This window comes from Myotis davidii, unplaced genomic scaffold (assembly GCF_000327345.1).
Source record: "Myotis davidii unplaced genomic scaffold, ASM32734v1 scaffold653, whole genome shotgun sequence".
NCBI classification, from domain to species: domain Eukaryota; kingdom Metazoa; phylum Chordata; class Mammalia; order Chiroptera; family Vespertilionidae; genus Myotis; species Myotis davidii.
In genome coordinates, this window is record NW_006285129.1 from 1583021 (window position 1) to 1600200 (window position 17180).

The following is a 17180-nucleotide window of genomic DNA, read 5'->3' on the forward strand; positions in this document are numbered from 1 at the left end:
AGGGAAAGGGGAAATAAGGAATTTTTGTTTAATGGATATAAAGATTCAGTTGGACAAGATGAAAAAAATTTTGGGATTAGTTGTGCCACAATGTGAATATACTTACCTCTACTGAACTGTGAATGAAAATAGTTGATTAACATGTGAGGGAGTGTATGGCAATTTTGTTCTTGAGTGGACAGGGATATGAAAGAAAACAATTTCAGTTGTTTGTTTATGGGTTCTTTACAAAACATCGAGAGTTTTGCCTAGAGGTGTATTCATCTGGCTATCTCTGTTGTAAGGTCAGTCAGTCAGTGTCTTCCCATCAATACTTCCCACGTTGGGTAGCCAGGTCTGCACTGTCTCTCTCATTCTAACTTTTATCTTCAGCCTGTCAGTTAAGCCTGACTCCTCTAGAGAAAGAAGGGTCTCAGGCGGTAGCTGAAGTAGCTGATTGTGAGTCTGTAGGCAAGGTGACAAATAGTGACTCATCAGAGAGGCCGTGTCTCCATATCTGTGTCAGTGGCAACTCAATGAGATTGGCAGGTTTGGCACCTTGTATGGGAATTTAGGGACAGGACTTTAAGCAGGGAAGCAGGGACCAGTGGGTGGATCAGATCCCCTTTGAGTGGCTTGTGGAGCACAAACATAGACATGATATTGTTTGAGGCTGATGAGAAAAATGAAGTTGTTGCTTTTTATTTACTCCTTTATCCACATTGGGGATCATTTAAACTTTGACAGTTAATTTCGCTTTAACTTGATTTATTTAAGCAATAGTGAAAAAAGACAGCTTTTGTAAGTGTGCTTATAAAACCACTAAGCAGAGAGTTAAAAGACTTGAGCTCTAATTGCTATTTTGGTGCAGACTATTTGTGTGATGGACTCATCTGCTAAATGTGAACAATGGTCTAGCTAATCTCTGAATCCCTGCTGGTCTCCTATTACAAAGAAGGAACCTAGGTTACAATTCACGCAGAGGGATTTTCCTTCTAATGAAAGAATTTTGTTCACATAGTTCCTATTTTTTCCTTTATCGCTTTATCCACTGGACTAACTCATGAAATACATGAGTTTTCTTTCCAGGAAGGAGAATGTTTTCTTTATTGATTTCCCTTGGTCAAGATATTTTAGCACAATTTTTCTGCTCTCATTAGTCTTCATTAGAAAACATTTCCTAGTGTCTTGGAAGCAGGTCCTATGGACAGTAGTTTGTACTTCCTGATCTTGGTTTGACTTGGAAAATAGCCATCTCGGTTGATGTTTAGATAATAATTATGATTCTATTAGCAATTGAGATAAACCTTTTTCCATCCTGTAGGTGACAATGTGGAACAATGATTATGTTACAGAAAAACATAGGATTTGATTAAATACTTCCTTCTTTAGACTCCTTAATATTTTTGCATGCTGTGTAACTAGGGTTTGGTCATACAGGTTGCTAGTGATGAGGAAAAGGTGTAATTCAAGCCATTGGGAAGAAAGTCTTTTGGGGTTTATGAGAAATGAGCATAGAAGACACAAATTATGGTATATGATCAATTGTTTATTTTCAGTTTTTATGCAATTTACTTTTATGAATTCTATATGCTGAAAGGTGATTTTAATGAATACAGAATAATACACAGTTCCAATAGAAGCATAATAGAGGCACATGTACTGAGCCATAATAGTAGTATAGAAGCTATGGACTCTGGAATGATGTTTCTATAATTTTGACTCCATTTTTTATTTTTGGCATAGATTATTGTTTGAAATTGAACAGGTTCTAAATTTTAATCCCTCAAAAAATGATTACAAAAACCTATCTACCAAAATACTCATACATTTCATAATTTATCTGTCCATAACATTGCTTTCTTCCATTCACCATTTTATAGTCATAAAGATACAACCTTCCCAGAGAATGAGAAGAAACCATCACCAAAGTAGAGAAATAGGATAATATGTTAAAAAGATAATAGAAGATAACCTCTGTGAAAGTATAAAGAAACATTCTTGATTCAAATTTGTGTTGTTCCTTCTCCTACTCTTTGAATTCATTATATTTCTATTGTATCTCACTCATAATAATAGTGTTGTTGAGACTGACAAAAACCCAGCTGCTTTAAACTATCACTTGACTGATCATATATCACAGGGTTTATATAACTGTCTGATGTATTGGACCTTGAAAAGTCTCCTCCATATAGAGGTGTGCCTTTAAATTCTACATGACTGGATTTAGGTATTCCAGCCTTGGTATCATTGGCCTGAATAATATTCACTCCATGGTGTCTACTGTAACCAGAATGAGATGAAATATCTCCATGTACATTCCTAGAGTTTCTGAAGCTATCTGCTGCCTGTTCAAGGTGGTGTCCCGGTCTATGTGTACTGCCTGTTCCTGACAACCCATGGGAAGATACGGACTGCCTGTGGGTGGCTGTTTGCCCTTGAGGAGACCCCGAGTGCCTAGGGCTATCTCCTGATTGTCCATGGGAGGATGCATGCGGAAGCGTTGAACTGGATCCACTCCCCACACGGGTCGAGGAGGATGGTCTACTTGAATTTTCGCTGTCGCTGGCCTGACTGCTACTGGAGCCCCTTTGTCTGGTTGACCTGGATCCCGAGGACGATGGTCGGTGTCCAGTGCCCGAGTGTCTGCGGCTGTCAGGTGACTGCTCATGCTGGGATTGTGGTCTTCCTCTTGAGCTCGATCCTGACTGCCCATGGGATGAGGCGTGGTGTCCCGCGGAGGATGTCTCGGCATGATGCGAGCCTGATTGTCTGGAGGTGTCTGCAGACCGTCCATGACTAGATCCCTGTCTTCTTCTGGCATCAGAGTCTGAGTGTCCCTGGGTGTGGTCAGAGTGCCCATGCTGGGCTTGCTGCCCTCGATGGGTACCAGAGTGTCCAGAACTGTGTCCTGACTGGTCATGGGTAGACCCATGGTGGTGTGTGGAACTGGATCCAGCCCTGTCATGGGTTGAGCCAGATTGTCTACCTGAATGTGCAGACTGTCCTTCGCTGTCGCTGGCCTGACTGCTACTGGAGCCCCTTTGTCTGGTTGACCTGGATCCCGAGGACGATGGTCGGTGTCCAGTGCCCGAGTGTCTGCGGCTGTCAGGTGACTGCTCATGCTGGGATTGTGGTCTTCCTCTTGAGCTCGATCCTGACTGCCCATGGGATGAGGCGTGGTGTCCCGCGGAGGATGTCTCGGCATGATGCGAGCCTGATTGTCTGGAGGTGTCTGCAGACCGTCCATGACTAGATCCCTGTCTTCTTCTGGCATCAGAGTCTGAGTGTCCCTGGGTGTGGTCAGAGTGCCCATGCTGGGCTTGCTGCCCTCGATGGGTACCAGAGTGTCCAGAACTGTGTCCGGACTGGTCATGGGTAGACCCATGGTGGTGTGTGGAACTGGATCCAGCCCTGTCATGGGTTGAGCCAGATTGTCTACCTGAATGTGCAGACTGTCCTTCGCTGTCGCTGGCCTGACTGCTACTGGAGCCCCTTTGTCTGGTTGACCTGGATCCCGAGGACGATGGTCGGTGTCCAGTGCCCGAGTGTCTGCGGCTGTCAGGTGACTGCTCATGCTGGGATTGTGGTCTTCCTCTTGAGCTCGATCCTGACTGCCCATGGGATGAGGCGTGGTGTCCCGCGGAGGATGTCTCGGCATGATGCGAGCCTGATTGTCTGGAGGTGTCTGCAGACCGTCCATGACTAGATCCCTGTCTTCTTCTGGCATCAGAGTCTGAGTGTCCCTGGGTGTGGTCAGAGTGCCCATGCTGGGCTTGCTGCCCTCGATGGGTACCAGAGTGTCCAGAACTGTGTCCGGACTGGTCATGGGTAGACCCATGGTGGTGTGTGGAACTGGATCCAGCCCTGTCATGGGTTGAGCCAGATTGTCTACCTGAATGTGCAGACTGTCCTTCGCTGTCGCTGGCCTGACTGCTACTGGAGCCCCTTTGTCTGGTTGACCTGGATCCCGAGGACGATGGTCGGTGTCCAGTGCCCGAGTGTCTGCGGCTGTCAGGTGACTGCTCATGCTGGGATTGTGGTCTTCCTCTTGAGCTCGATCCTGACTGCCCATGGGATGAGGCGTGGTGTCCCGCGGAGGATGTCTCGGCATGATGCGAGCCTGATTGTCTGGAGGTGTCTGCAGACCGTCCATGACTAGATCCCTGTCTTCTTCTGGCATCAGAGTCTGAGTGTCCCTGGGTGTGGTCAGAGTGCCCATGCTGGGCTTGCTGCCCTCGATGGGTACCAGAGTGTCCAGAACTGTGTCCGGACTGGTCATGGGTAGACCCATGGTGGTGTGTGGAACTGGATCCAGCCCTGTCATGGGTTGAGCCAGATTGTCTACCTGAATGTGCAGACTGTCCTTCGCTGTCGCTGGCCTGACTGCTACTGGAGCCCCTTTGTCTGGTTGACCTGGATCCCGAGGACGATGGTCGGTGTCCAGTGCCCGAGTGTCTGCGGCTGTCAGGTGACTGCTCATGCTGGGATTGTGGTCTTCCTCTTGAGCTCGATCCTGACTGCCCATGGGATGAGGCGTGGTGTCCCGCGGAGGATGTCTCGGCATGATGCGAGCCTGATTGTCTGGAGGTGTCTGCAGACCGTCCATGACTAGATCCCTGTCTTCTTCTGGCATCAGAGTCTGAGTGTCCCTGGGTGTGGTCAGAGTGCCCATGCTGGGCTTGCTGCCCTCGATGGGTACCAGAGTGTCCAGAACTGTGTCCGGACTGGTCATGGGTAGACCCATGGTGGTGTGTGGAACTGGATCCAGCCCTGTCATGGGTTGAGCCAGATTGTCTACCTGAATGTGCAGACTGTCCTTCGCTGTCGCTGGCCTGACTGCTACTGGAGCCCCTTTGTCTGGTTGACCTGGATCCCGAGGACGATGGTCGGTGTCCAGTGCCCGAGTGTCTGCGGCTGTCAGGTGACTGCTCATGCTGGGATTGTGGTCTTCCTCTTGAGCTCGATCCTGACTGCCCATGGGATGAGGCGTGGTGTCCCGCGGAGGATGTCTCGGCATGATGCGAGCCTGATTGTCTGGAGGTGTCTGCAGACCGTCCATGACTAGATCCCTGTCTTCTTCTGGCATCAGAGTCTGAGTGTCCCTGGGTGTGGTCAGAGTGCCCATGCTGGGCTTGCTGCCCTCGATGGGTACCAGAGTGTCCAGAACTGTGTCCGGACTGGTCATGGGTAGACCCATGGTGGTGTGTGGAACTGGATCCAGCCCTGTCATGGGTTGAGCCAGATTGTCTACCTGAATGTGCAGACTGTCCTTCGCTGTCGCTGGCCTGACTGCTACTGGAGCCCCTTTGTCTGGTTGACCTGGATCCCGAGGACGATGGTCGGTGTCCAGTGCCCGAGTGTCTGCGGCTGTCAGGTGACTGCTCATGCTGGGATTGTGGTCTTCCTCTTGAGCTCGATCCTGACTGCCCATGGGATGAGGCGTGGTGTCCCGCGGAGGATGTCTCGGCATGATGCGAGCCTGATTGTCTGGAGGTGTCTGCAGACCGTCCATGACTAGATCCCTGTCTTCTTCTGGCATCAGAGTCTGAGTGTCCCTGGGTGTGGTCAGAGTGCCCATGCTGGGCTTGCTGCCCTCGATGGGTACCAGAGTGTCCAGAACTGTGTCCGGACTGGTCATGGGTAGACCCATGGTGGTGTGTGGAACTGGATCCAGCCCTGTCATGGGTTGAGCCAGATTGTCTACCTGAATGTGCAGACTGTCCTTCGCTGTCGCTGGCCTGACTGCTACTGGAGCCCCTTTGTCTGGTTGACCTGGATCCCGAGGACGATGGTCGGTGTCCAGTGCCCGAGTGTCTGCGGCTGTCAGGTGACTGCTCATGCTGGGATTGTGGTCTTCCTCTTGAGCTCGATCCTGACTGCCCATGGGATGAGGCGTGGTGTCCCGCGGAGGATGTCTGGGCATGATGTGAGCCTGTTTGTCTCGAGCTGTCTGCAGTCCGCCCATGTGTAGGTCTCTGTCTTTTTTTCCCACTTGTGTCTGAATTTCCATGGATAGACTCAGATGGCCCTAGATTGGCTGTCTTCCCTTGATGGGACCCTGAATATCTAGAGCTATCTCGTGACTGGCCATTGGCAGATCTATGCTGGTTTCCTGAACCAGACTCTGATTGTGACTCTGAATCTTCTAAGTTTTCCTCGTTATCACTGTTCTGATTATTGCCTATCCCTAGGTATCTGACTATTTTGGCATTAGAGGTGTAATGTTCATACTTATTTTGTGACTTTTTGTTTTTCTGACCTGTATATCTCTCCATTCTTAAACTTTCTTCTGTTGAATTTAACTCTAAATTTTCAGTATTGTTGTTTTTTCCCAATTGATTGTCCTTTTTTCTGTAAGTATTTTCTTCACGTGCATATGAGTCACTATATCTTGTTTTTTTCAATTTTTGACACCGTGATTCTGTGTTTTCATAATTAATTTCATCATCTTTGCCTCTATTTTCCCTGTTTGGGCTAACACTTGAGTGTTGCCTTCTTCCTTGTACTTCAGTAGAACTTGACCTACTTTTCCTTTTTCCTCTTTTGTCGTGATTTTTTCCATCATATGTGTCTCTATGTCTGCAAAGAGATGTATCACCTTTTTTAGTTTTTCTTTCAGAGCTAGACCCATGCCTTTTCTCCCCTCTTCCTCTTGGGCTTTTGGATCTTGCTTTCCCACCCTTCCTGTCACTCTTTGAATGCCTGGATTTTCTCTCTCTATCCTCTTCCTCTTCTTTTTCTTTTATATCATGTTCTCCACGTTTCTTTTGGTGTTCCTTCTTTTTCTGCTTTTGTCCTGATGCTTGGAAATTCGGTCTCCTTTTAGAGTGATAGTATGCTTTAGCCAACTTGAACACCATCAGAAAAAATTCTTCAAAGTCTAATTTCTGGTTGTGGTCTATGTCAAGGATATCCATGAATACTTCAGCAGTGTCTGGGTCATCTGGATTCTGTACAGAAGATATACAGAAGGGAGGGTCCATTAGGCAGACTCACATGGTCAAATAAATAATGCAAAGTCAATTTAGGGAATGTGAATTTTTGCTACTTAAATTGAAAACAAATCAGGTGTTTTTTTACTTAAGATAGTTTAGCGTATTGTGACTCTGGAGAAAATTAGAGGTAATAGAGTAAAAGAAACAAATATTAAATACATGTGGTGACATGAAGAGATTTGTTGGCCAAGTTCCTTTTTCCTACTTCAAATATCAAAAGGTTATAAAGCCAATAATTGAACTATCTTTTAAACATACTATCTTAATGTTCATTATGTATGAAGACTATTGTGAAGGTCTAACTAATTGGTATTTCTTTCTTTCTTTTTTTTTTAAAATATATTTTATTGATTTTTTACAGAGAGGAAGGGAGAAAGATAGAGAGTCAGAAACATCGATGAGAGAGAAACATCGATCAGCTGCCTCCTGCACATCTCCCACTGGGGATGTGCCCGCAACCCAGGTACATGCCCTTGACCGGAATCGAACCTGAGACCTTTCAGTCCGCAGGTTGACGCTCTATCCACTGAGCCAAACCGTTTTCGGCGGTATTTATTTCTTTGTCATTAAATATTCATATTATCATCCTTCATAGAGGGTATGTGTACAGTGGATATAAAGATATAAAGGGAGAAAACAAATTTATATCTGTTTTGAAATGCGATCAATTCAATTTTGTGAGATTATTAATGAATCCTGAGGTGTTATACTCTAATCCTGGCAAATATCTTTACCTTCAGGATTGGGCCAAGCTCTATTTCCAGAAGTTCCTTCAGCTCTTCTTTGCTCAGTGTGTCAGTTTCTTTGTCTGTTTTTGAATATTGTTGGAATAGGTCAATGATGGCAATGACGTTTTCCAGAAGAGTAGACATCCTTTCGAAATATAGGTGAACCTAGAAAGAAGAAATAAAAGTTTACTTTTCTTGTACTATTTTTTTTAGGTCATATCAATTATTATTGTGACTTTTCACATTTTAAACCTACATTATCTCCTAAAGTTCATCTTTTAAAATGGAAGTTAGCTATGAAAACTTAGCGTTACTATGTGCATAGTGAAAATCAACAGAGAGTTTGAATGAATTATGAAACCTGTCTATTTCTTGTTCATGAACCTATTTATAGCAGGATTTAGATAGTCTCATAGACCTCACTGTGCTCTAGATAAGACCATCCTTCTTGCCCATAGTAGGATAGTAGGAAGCCACTGATCAGAAGCAGCAGAATTTACTCATACCAATTTGCTGAAAAATCAATTCTCTAGAAGCAAATTTGCTAACTGATTAGCTTGAGAGATAATTTCCTGAAAGCCAAGTGACTGAGACTCTAATTGAACATTCTTTTTCTTTTCCCCAACAATTCATGATGGTTACAATTGAATGGTATGACTTTAATGGATTTTCCATACTATAAAAAATTTTTTGTTGACTGGCTCTTACTTTGCCACAAGAAATAGCATGGCTTATAGAGTTTTGGAAATATTTTAGACCAATTAGAAATTTTGTGGTAAAGGGGATATTTGGGTTTAAAATGGAAAACCAGGAAGGAACTAACCTTATTGATTAGTTGAAGACTTTGAGGTAAAGGGAGTTGTGCAATGTATCTAACATGGGCATCCTTAGTGCTGCCACGGAAGCAGGAGAGGCTCTTGCCACTGATGCTGCACTTGCAGCCATTAGCCCAGCTTGTGGCTGAGCGGAGCTCCCCTTGTGGGAGCTCACTGACCACCAGGGGGCAGCTCATGCGTTGAGCGTCTGCCTCCTGATGGCCAGTGTGTGTTATACCGACTGGTTGTTCCCAGTCATTCCGTTGTTAGGGTCAATTTTCACATTTCCCTTTTATTATATAGGATGATCCTAGTTGAAAGCTCAGCAAGGCAGAGAGAATGAAGAAAAAGTAAAAGAGCAAATGTATGGGGAAATAAAAATAGATAATGATTGCATAAAATCAGCAGCAGCAGCATCATATCTTTCAGGATTTAGGATTGATAGAACTAAGATACATAACAATCCTATATAATAAAACCCTAATATGCAAATCAACTGAATGGTGGAATAACTGGTCACTATGATGAGCACTGACCACCAGGGGGTATTCGCTCAGGAGCTGCTCCCTGGTGGTCAGTGCACTCCCACAGCGGGAGCGCCGCTCAGCCAGAAGCTGGGCTCACAGCCGGCAAGCGCAGAGGTGGTGGCAGGAGTCTCTCCTGACTCTGTGACAATGCTAAGGAACAGCGAGCTGAGCAGTAAGGAACAGCAAGTAAGCGGGCGGTAAGGAACGAGGAGTCCCAGACTGTGAGAGGGACCCCGAACTGTGAGAGGGATGTCTGACTGCCAGCTTAGGCCTGATTCCCGGCCTAAGTTGGACATCCCCCGAGGGGTCCCAGAGTGTGAGAGGGCACAGGCCGGGCTGATGGACCTCCCACCCCAGTGCATGAATTTCATGCACCCGGCCTCTAGTATCAGATAAGGCTAGAGAGGGTAAATGGAGTCCAAGTATTGTAGGATACTTGAATGTTTGAGTTTGGTTAAAGTATTTTTTAATATACTCAGTAACTTGAGGACAGATGCTGTTCTTTCTAGGGCAAGCATAAAAATAAGAGTAAGGAAATATGTAATTAATAGTCTAGTATGTGGAAAGTTAACTAACAAATACTTAATTCATCCAAAAAAGTCAAGAAGAGAAAAGGAAAGTAAAACAGGTGAGATAATAGAAACCTACTAATAATATGGTAAATTTAAATCCAATAGTACAGTAATAACAATGACTATAAATGGACTAAATACTCATTTAAAAACGAAGTTTGTCGGTCTAGCATTTAAAAAAACTGTATGCTGCCTATAAGAGACACACATTAAATATGACAATAGTTGAAAGTAAGAGGATAGAAAAGGATAGTATTAAACATTAAAATAATTCTGTTGTTACTATGTTAATATTTGTAGAATAGACTTTAAGGCAAAAAGCACTGCTAGGGGCATATTTCATACCAATCAAAGGTCAATTCATTAGAAAGATATAAAAAATCTAAGTTGATATGTACCTAATAACATAGTCTCAAAAGACATAAAACAAAAACTGATGGAATTATAAAAAGGACTAGACAAATCTATAATCAAAGTAAGTAAACACACCTCTCTCAGCAGCCGATAAAACAAAAGAACAAAAATTGTAATGATATAGCTTTCCACAAAATTATTAATTAAAAACATTAACATATTGAACACTGCACCTAACAAATCTAGAATACACATCCTTTTGAAATAACCATGAAACATTTTAAAATTTACTGTATGCTGGTTCATAAAGCAATTTTCAACAAATTGTAAAGTATTTAAATAAGTAGAAAATTATGCTTTGTTCATAACCTCAGTGTTGTTAAGATGTCACTATAAATTCACATAGAGATGTAATAAAATCCCATTCAGAACATCTGAAGGGTTTTTTTTATGTGACATCTTTGGAGAAGTCACATTTTCTTTTTTTAAAATAATTTTTAAAATATATATTTTTATTGATTTCAGAGAAGTAGAGAGATAGAAACATCAGTGATGAGAGAGAATCATTGATTGGCTGCCTTCTGCATGTTCCATATTGGGGATTGAGCTGCAACCTGGGCATACACCCTGACAGAGAATTGAACTGTGATCTCCTGGTTCATAGGTCGATGCTTAACCACTGAGACACGCCGGCTGGGCCCTCTGAAATTTTAAAAGTAAATATTGATAAAGTAATTTCTAAATTTTATATGAAGGCCAAGATGAACCAAGACAACTTTGATGAAGACAGACTTTGTGGATATACTAGTCCTAGATGTCAAAGTGTATTATAAAGGAAGACAGCATGGCATCAGTGGAAAGCTGAACAAATGGATCAGCAAAAGGTAATATAGTCCAAAATCCGACATATATCACTCTGGACATTTGATTTATGACAAAGGTGATGGTGCTGAGTTCATTGGATTTCCATAAGAAAAAAAAATTAGTTCTCAGGTGGATCTTACATGTAAAAGTAAAAGAAGATAACATAGGAGAATATCTTCAAGAACTTGGGTAGAAAAATACCTTTTAAATAAAACTCATAAAGAGAAAAATTAAACTGCATTAAAAGTAAGAATCCTTGTTAAAGCAGAAAAATCCACAGAGTGGAAGCATATATGCAACACATGTAACAAATAAAGAGCTGTTTGACACCAAGCTTAGTAATATTTTCTTGGATCTGTCTCCATGGGAAAGGGAAAAAGAAGCAAAAATAAACAAATTAGACTACATAAAAACTAAAACGTTTTTGCACAGTGAAGGAAGCCATCAACAAAATGATAACTTACTAAATGGGAGAAGAGATTCACAAATGATAAGGGGTTAATATTCAAAATATATAAGGAACTCACACAACTTAACATAAAAATAATAAGCAATACAACTTATAAAGTGAGCAGGTGATGTGAATAGACATTTGTCCAAAGAGCATGTACAGACAGCCAACACACCAACAGACATACCATCAGGGAAATGTAAATCAAAACCACAATGAGATATCACCCAACTGTTGTCAGAATGGCTATTATCAAAAAATCAACAAACAACAAGTGTTGGCAAGGATGTGGAAAAAAGAAAAGATTTGTGCACTGTTAGTGTGATTATAAATTAATGCATCTACTATGGAAAACAGTATGAAAATTACTCAAAAAAGTAAAAATAGAGCTCCCATATGACACAGAAATACCACTGTTGGGTATCTATCTGAAGAAAACAAAAACACTACTTCTAAAAGATATATGCACCCTTCTGTTCATTGCAGCATTATTTACAATAGCCAAGGAGATATGGAAGCAACCAAGGTGTCTATTGATCAATGAATGGATAAAGAATATATGGTACAGATATATAATGAAATATTTCTCAGCAATAAAAAAGGAATGAGATCTTGCCATTTTCAACAATAGGAATGGATTTAGAGGGTAATTTTGCCAAGTAATATATGTCAGACAGAGAAAGATAAATACCACTTATCTTTCTTCACTTATTTGTGCGAGCTAAAAAATCAAAAAACAAATGAATAAACCAAACCAAACAGAAACAGATCCATAGATACAGAGAACAAGCTGATAATTGCCAAAGGGGAGGGAGGTGGGTAGATGGTGAAAAAAGATGGGGATAGCAACTAGATTTTGGCTCTAGCAAAGATTTTTTTCTCACCATTTCTATTATTCCCATCATCTCTTACCTAAAACTACAGCCCATCCATCTCTCTGCTCTGACTCTTGTGGTCTTATTATCCCTTTTTCCACTTAGCAGCCCAGAATGATATTTTTAAAACATGCCCTCAATTGTGTTATTGTCCCAGTCAATGACTTCTCATATACTAAAAATGATGTACAAACTCTGCTATCCTCCTTCTTATATGGTCTACCCCAGTCTGTCTTTCTGACATCACCATATACTCCCTGTTCCTCTAGTTAAATATCCTCTAGGCACACCAGCTTCTTTATTTCTTCAAAATAGTTTACTTCTGCTTTAAAATCTTGCCCCTTGCCTTGACTGGTTCTTTTTGTCTTTAAGATCTCAGCTCAAAAGATGATTTGCTAGAGAGGTATTTCCTGGCCATTCTTTTTCTGCATCTAAAGTTCTCTCCTCTTATTATTCTACCTCATCACTCACTTATTTTCTTCATTATTTTTATTACTCTGAAATTTTATTTATTCATCATTTACTGAAAGTCTTCCCCTACTAAAATGTAACCTCTTAAGAGTAGGGAGATTATCTTGTTCACTGTTGCATAATCATTTAAAAGCAGCACTTGGCAAATATAAGGTAGTTAATATATATTTGTTGAATGAATGAATAAATGGAAACTACAACAATATGAAGAGAATACTAAGTAGCCTCATAGAAAAAATTTATGCCCTTATTTTTCTTCTGTATTGAAATAAACTTTTAGTAACAGCTCCACCAAAGGTAAAGAACCCCGTACACTAAACGTATCAAACTCTCGGCCTGCAGGCCACATGCCTGGTTTATTTGGCCCATGTTAGCCCTTGAGTTTGACATGCATATCCCCCACCCAGAACTTTTGCCTTGGAGTACAAGAACATCCAGAATTCTACCTTGCCACCAAGTAGGCAAAGCTAGGTGCATTCCCTCTTACTTACTTCACCAGAAGAGCAAGTAGAAGGTAGCCAGAAGGAGCTTGCTGGGTGCTGAAGTCTGTGATAGTAACCTTTTTATAGATGGCCTGTCCAAGGAGGAGCCATCCTCTGTGGGTTAGTCTGATTCATTTCTAACCAAACCCAGATCCACCCACATCTCCACCTCTATTTCTCTACTGACATGTGTTTACTTCTTAACTTCCTCACATACACATCTGTACTTGCTTAAGTTCCAAAATTATATGAACCCCATATATTGGAGAATTTATGGAAGGTTTCTTTTAGCTATCATAGATTCTTTGTGTGCAGGGTTCACACTTACTTTTTAAAAATTGACTTGGTAGGTGCTTGGTAAATATCTATTGATAAATGCACTACCTTATTCTTGTTCTTAAAGGGATAGAATATGCATTTATGGAAAACTTTAATTTATGGTAGGAAGACATCACAAGCACCTACCTGCATTAAAAAAAAGTCCTCATCCAAGGACATGCTTAGAGAAAGAGAGAGAGAGAGAGAGAGAGAGAGAGAGAGAGAGAGAGACAGACAGACATCGATTGGTTGCCTTCCATACACTCCCCAACTGGGAATTGAACCTGCATACCAGGTATATTCCCTGACTGGGAACCAAACCGGCAACCTTCCGATACACAGGACCATGGTCAACCAACTGAGCAACTCCGATCAGGCTGCATGCCCCTTTTTATTAATGAATTCCATTGCTGGATACTGGGAGAACTTACCATGGGATGAATGTTCATCTAGAAATTATGATGAAGGGAGAGAAAAGAGGCAAATTTAATTTTGTCTTTTCAAAAGAGAGCAAGACAACGAGCTTTTGGATTATAAGCGGTAAGCACTAAGATCTAGCATGAGTTTATTAGGCAAGAATCATTAGTCTATTTTACATTGTTTTCAAGCTTATCACATTGGTGTATCAGAGACATGTTCCACATCTTCCTCTGGGTTAACACACACTTTTATTTTTCATTTATTCTCAAAAATATACAGGAGACTCCTATTTTGACCTTACTCTTGGTTTCCAGACTATGTCGGACCTTATATCTCTATTTGAATGTGTCTTGTTACCTCTGTCCATAGTGTTTAAATCTGAACTTACTATCATGCCCTATAACAAAATGTACTTCTTACAGATGTCCACATGTTGGTTAATTACATCCCCATCCACTGATTTTCTCAAGCTACACAAAGTAATTTTTTACTACTCCCCATTCTTTTCCTCCATAAACATGCCACATCATGTAAACTGTACCCAGCCTTATATTCTTTGAATGTGGGCCTATTCCCTATATCCAGGGCTGCAATTTTAATTCTGGATCTCACCATCTTTTAACTGAGTATTTGCAAACAGAGTCACAACCAGCCCCTCTACGAATAGGCTGCCTGAATCACCTAATATTATCCTGTCATTCCCTCCATGGCTTCTCCTTGCCTATAGAATTCCAAACTCCTTTCCTGTCATACAAGCGCCTTCACAATAGGTACAAATCTGTATCTTTCTAGCTGCTTATCTTATCACCTCTATTTTATGTGAAAGTCACGTCTAGACTGGTTAAAATTCCTTGGATGGCCTGACGGCTTTGGCTCAGCGGGTAGAGCGTCGGCCTGCGGACTCAAGGGTCCCAGGTTCCATTCCGGTCAAGGGCATGTACCTTGGTTGCGGGCACATACCCAGTAGGGAATGTGCAGGAGGAAGCTGATTGATGTTTCTCTCTCATCGATGTTTCTGACTCTCTCTATCCCACTTCCTTCCTCTCTGTAAAAAATCAATAAAATATATTTAAAAAATTCCTTGGATGAACCTTTTGTGGTCCACCACTGTTCACAATCTCTGAATGCTGTCCTTACTAACTGGACAGTCCCTCGACCTTACCTTCTCTTCATCTTTGAAGATGCTTGATAATCATCATCTTCGTCATTAAGCCTTACCTGATATCTACAAATAGATTGCTATTCCCTCATATATAGTATTATGTATTTATCTCTCTTGTAGCACTGGTAATGTTTTATTTTAATTATTTGCTTATGTGCCTGCACCCCACCTCCCAAATTGTGTTTCTTCTTACTCTGTATTGCCTGGGTCGCAATCATCTTTAGTGTGCTAGGACCCCATAACAATTCTTAGGACATGATCAGATAAGAAATGCAAGTTTGTAGATTATCTTATTTAGAGTCAATGAGATAGAAAAATGTTTGGGGTTTTAAAAACTGTGTTTAATATTCTCATTTCTAACTTTATTTGACCATGACTTCTTTCTTTTGTGGAACATTAATTAACATTCACAGAACACAGATCTTCATTTTCTCTTCCTCTTGGTTTTAATTGTCTTTGTGTGCATGTAGCTATTGTGTTTTTGTCTCTCTCTCACCATGCTGTAATAATAATAACAGTATGATGTTTCATGCCTATTATGTGCCAATAATGTACTAAGATTTTGCACATATTGCTTCTAATGTTCAGAACAATATCATGAGGTCATCATTATCATCCCTATTTTTGAGATGAGGAAACTGATAGGAATATGATGCCCAAGGTTACCCAGTGAGTAAGTTACAAAACTAGGATCAATTCCAGGTCTTCTGATTCCAACTCCCACACTATTTCCACGACATCACGTTGTACTGGGTGTGGACTACTCTTTTTTATTTTTGTTATCTTTCTTTATATGTTTACTGTTTAAAACATTGGTTCTCTCAAAGTGCCCCAAGTCCTGGGCATTCTTATCTGTGGGTATTATTGCAGAAGCAGCAGAAAGAAAAGACCAGGGAGAGTGAGTGAGCTGAGAAAAGTGGAGTCCAGAGAGTGGCAAGGATGGAGTAAACTGGGATCTAACCTTTTGATGGGCTGAAGATCCAAATCTTGCATATTTATATTATTATGGAGGGCAGTCTCTAAGAGTCTGTTTCAGGACTGTTTTGTTGACCATGTTATGATCATTATATTTTATCAATAACTTGGATGAAAATGTCAACAGATGGCAAAATTTCTTAGGGATAGACTGAGGATTTGAGAAGATTTCAGCTTGTCTCACCAAATAGCTCAAATTTCATAAAATGAATTTTAAAAAAATGAAAGTAAAATTCTGACTTTGCTAAATTCAACATCATAACGACTGGGAAGAACTCATGAGTAAAAAAGGGTATGGTGACAGTGACAGTGTGACGTAGTAGCTGAAAAGGTAATGCTGATTTGGGTTGCATTAAAAGATGTACTAGCAGAACAACATAAGTGGCAATGTTGTTCTCTTGGCATTTGTCAGCTTGTTTCTCTGACTGTTTGTTCAGGTCTGATGACCACTTTTCAATAGGGATGTGGACAGTTGTTACATATTCTGAGTAAAGTAAGGAGGATGATTAGGTAGATGAAGGAACCAAGTGAAAAGCAGGTAGATAGGAGATGGATATCTGTCTTCATTATATGAGTGGCGGTTATATGAAAGAGAGATAATACTTGAGTTGTATCAAAAACTCAGATAAATGGATAGAACCCATTGGAGGCATATTTTGGCTTTGTACAAGGAAGAACTTTTTAATATCAGAATTGTCTAAACATGAAAATCATTATCTTTGGAGCTAGTTCGTTCTCTGTCACTGCCTAGAGAATCTTGAACTGGATGAGATGTTGGCAATTAACTAGTCTAGTCTCCTCATATTGTAGTTGAAGACAAGTAGGTCTAGTGTTGTATGACTGATAAATCTAAGGATTGGGACCCAGGCCTCCAACCCAGGACTTTTCTTTCCAAATCCTCTATGCATCACACCAGGTTGTATCAGTTACTTGGAGATAAGATGGGGATATTTTGGAGGGGAGTTAAGTAGAGGAATATTGGTTGGAAGTCTGATAAGTCCCTGTTTCAACCCGAGAGCTGTAATTCTAAGATCCAAGTAAATCTATGTTTTAATTGAATTTATTGAGGTGACATTGGTTAGTGAAATTATATAGGTTTCAGGTGTACAGTTCTATAATACATCATCTGTATATTGTGTGTTCACCACCCCTCAAGTAAATATCTCGGTTCAGTTCAGCTCAGATGGCT

The 17180-nt window shown here is 41.3% G+C and overlaps 2 protein-coding genes across 2 annotated transcripts; one reads left to right on the top strand and one right to left on the bottom strand.

The window, feature by feature from the left end:
• Positions 1-1549: 1549 nt before the first annotated feature.
• LOC107181826 lies at positions 1550-5968 on the top strand. The gene is made up of 8 exons (XM_015558773.1): positions 1550-2638; positions 2981-3091; positions 3434-3544; positions 3887-3997; positions 4340-4450; positions 4793-4903; positions 5246-5356; positions 5699-5968. The coding sequence occupies exons 1-8, from the start codon at positions 2468-2470 to the stop codon at positions 5951-5953; spliced, it is 1092 nt and encodes a 363-aa protein (XP_015414259.1). The 5' UTR covers positions 1550-2467; the 3' UTR covers positions 5954-5968.
• A 587-nt stretch (positions 5969-6555) lies between these two features.
• LOC107181815 (filaggrin-like) lies at positions 6556-7849 on the bottom strand. Its single transcript, XM_015558694.1, has 3 exons — positions 7712-7849; positions 6786-6932; positions 6556-6561 (listed from the first exon to the last, which is right to left on the bottom strand). Exons 1-3 carry the CDS (start codon positions 7847-7849, stop codon positions 6556-6558), a joined length of 291 nt encoding a protein of 96 aa, XP_015414180.1.
• Positions 7850-17180: the final 9331 nt, after the last annotated feature.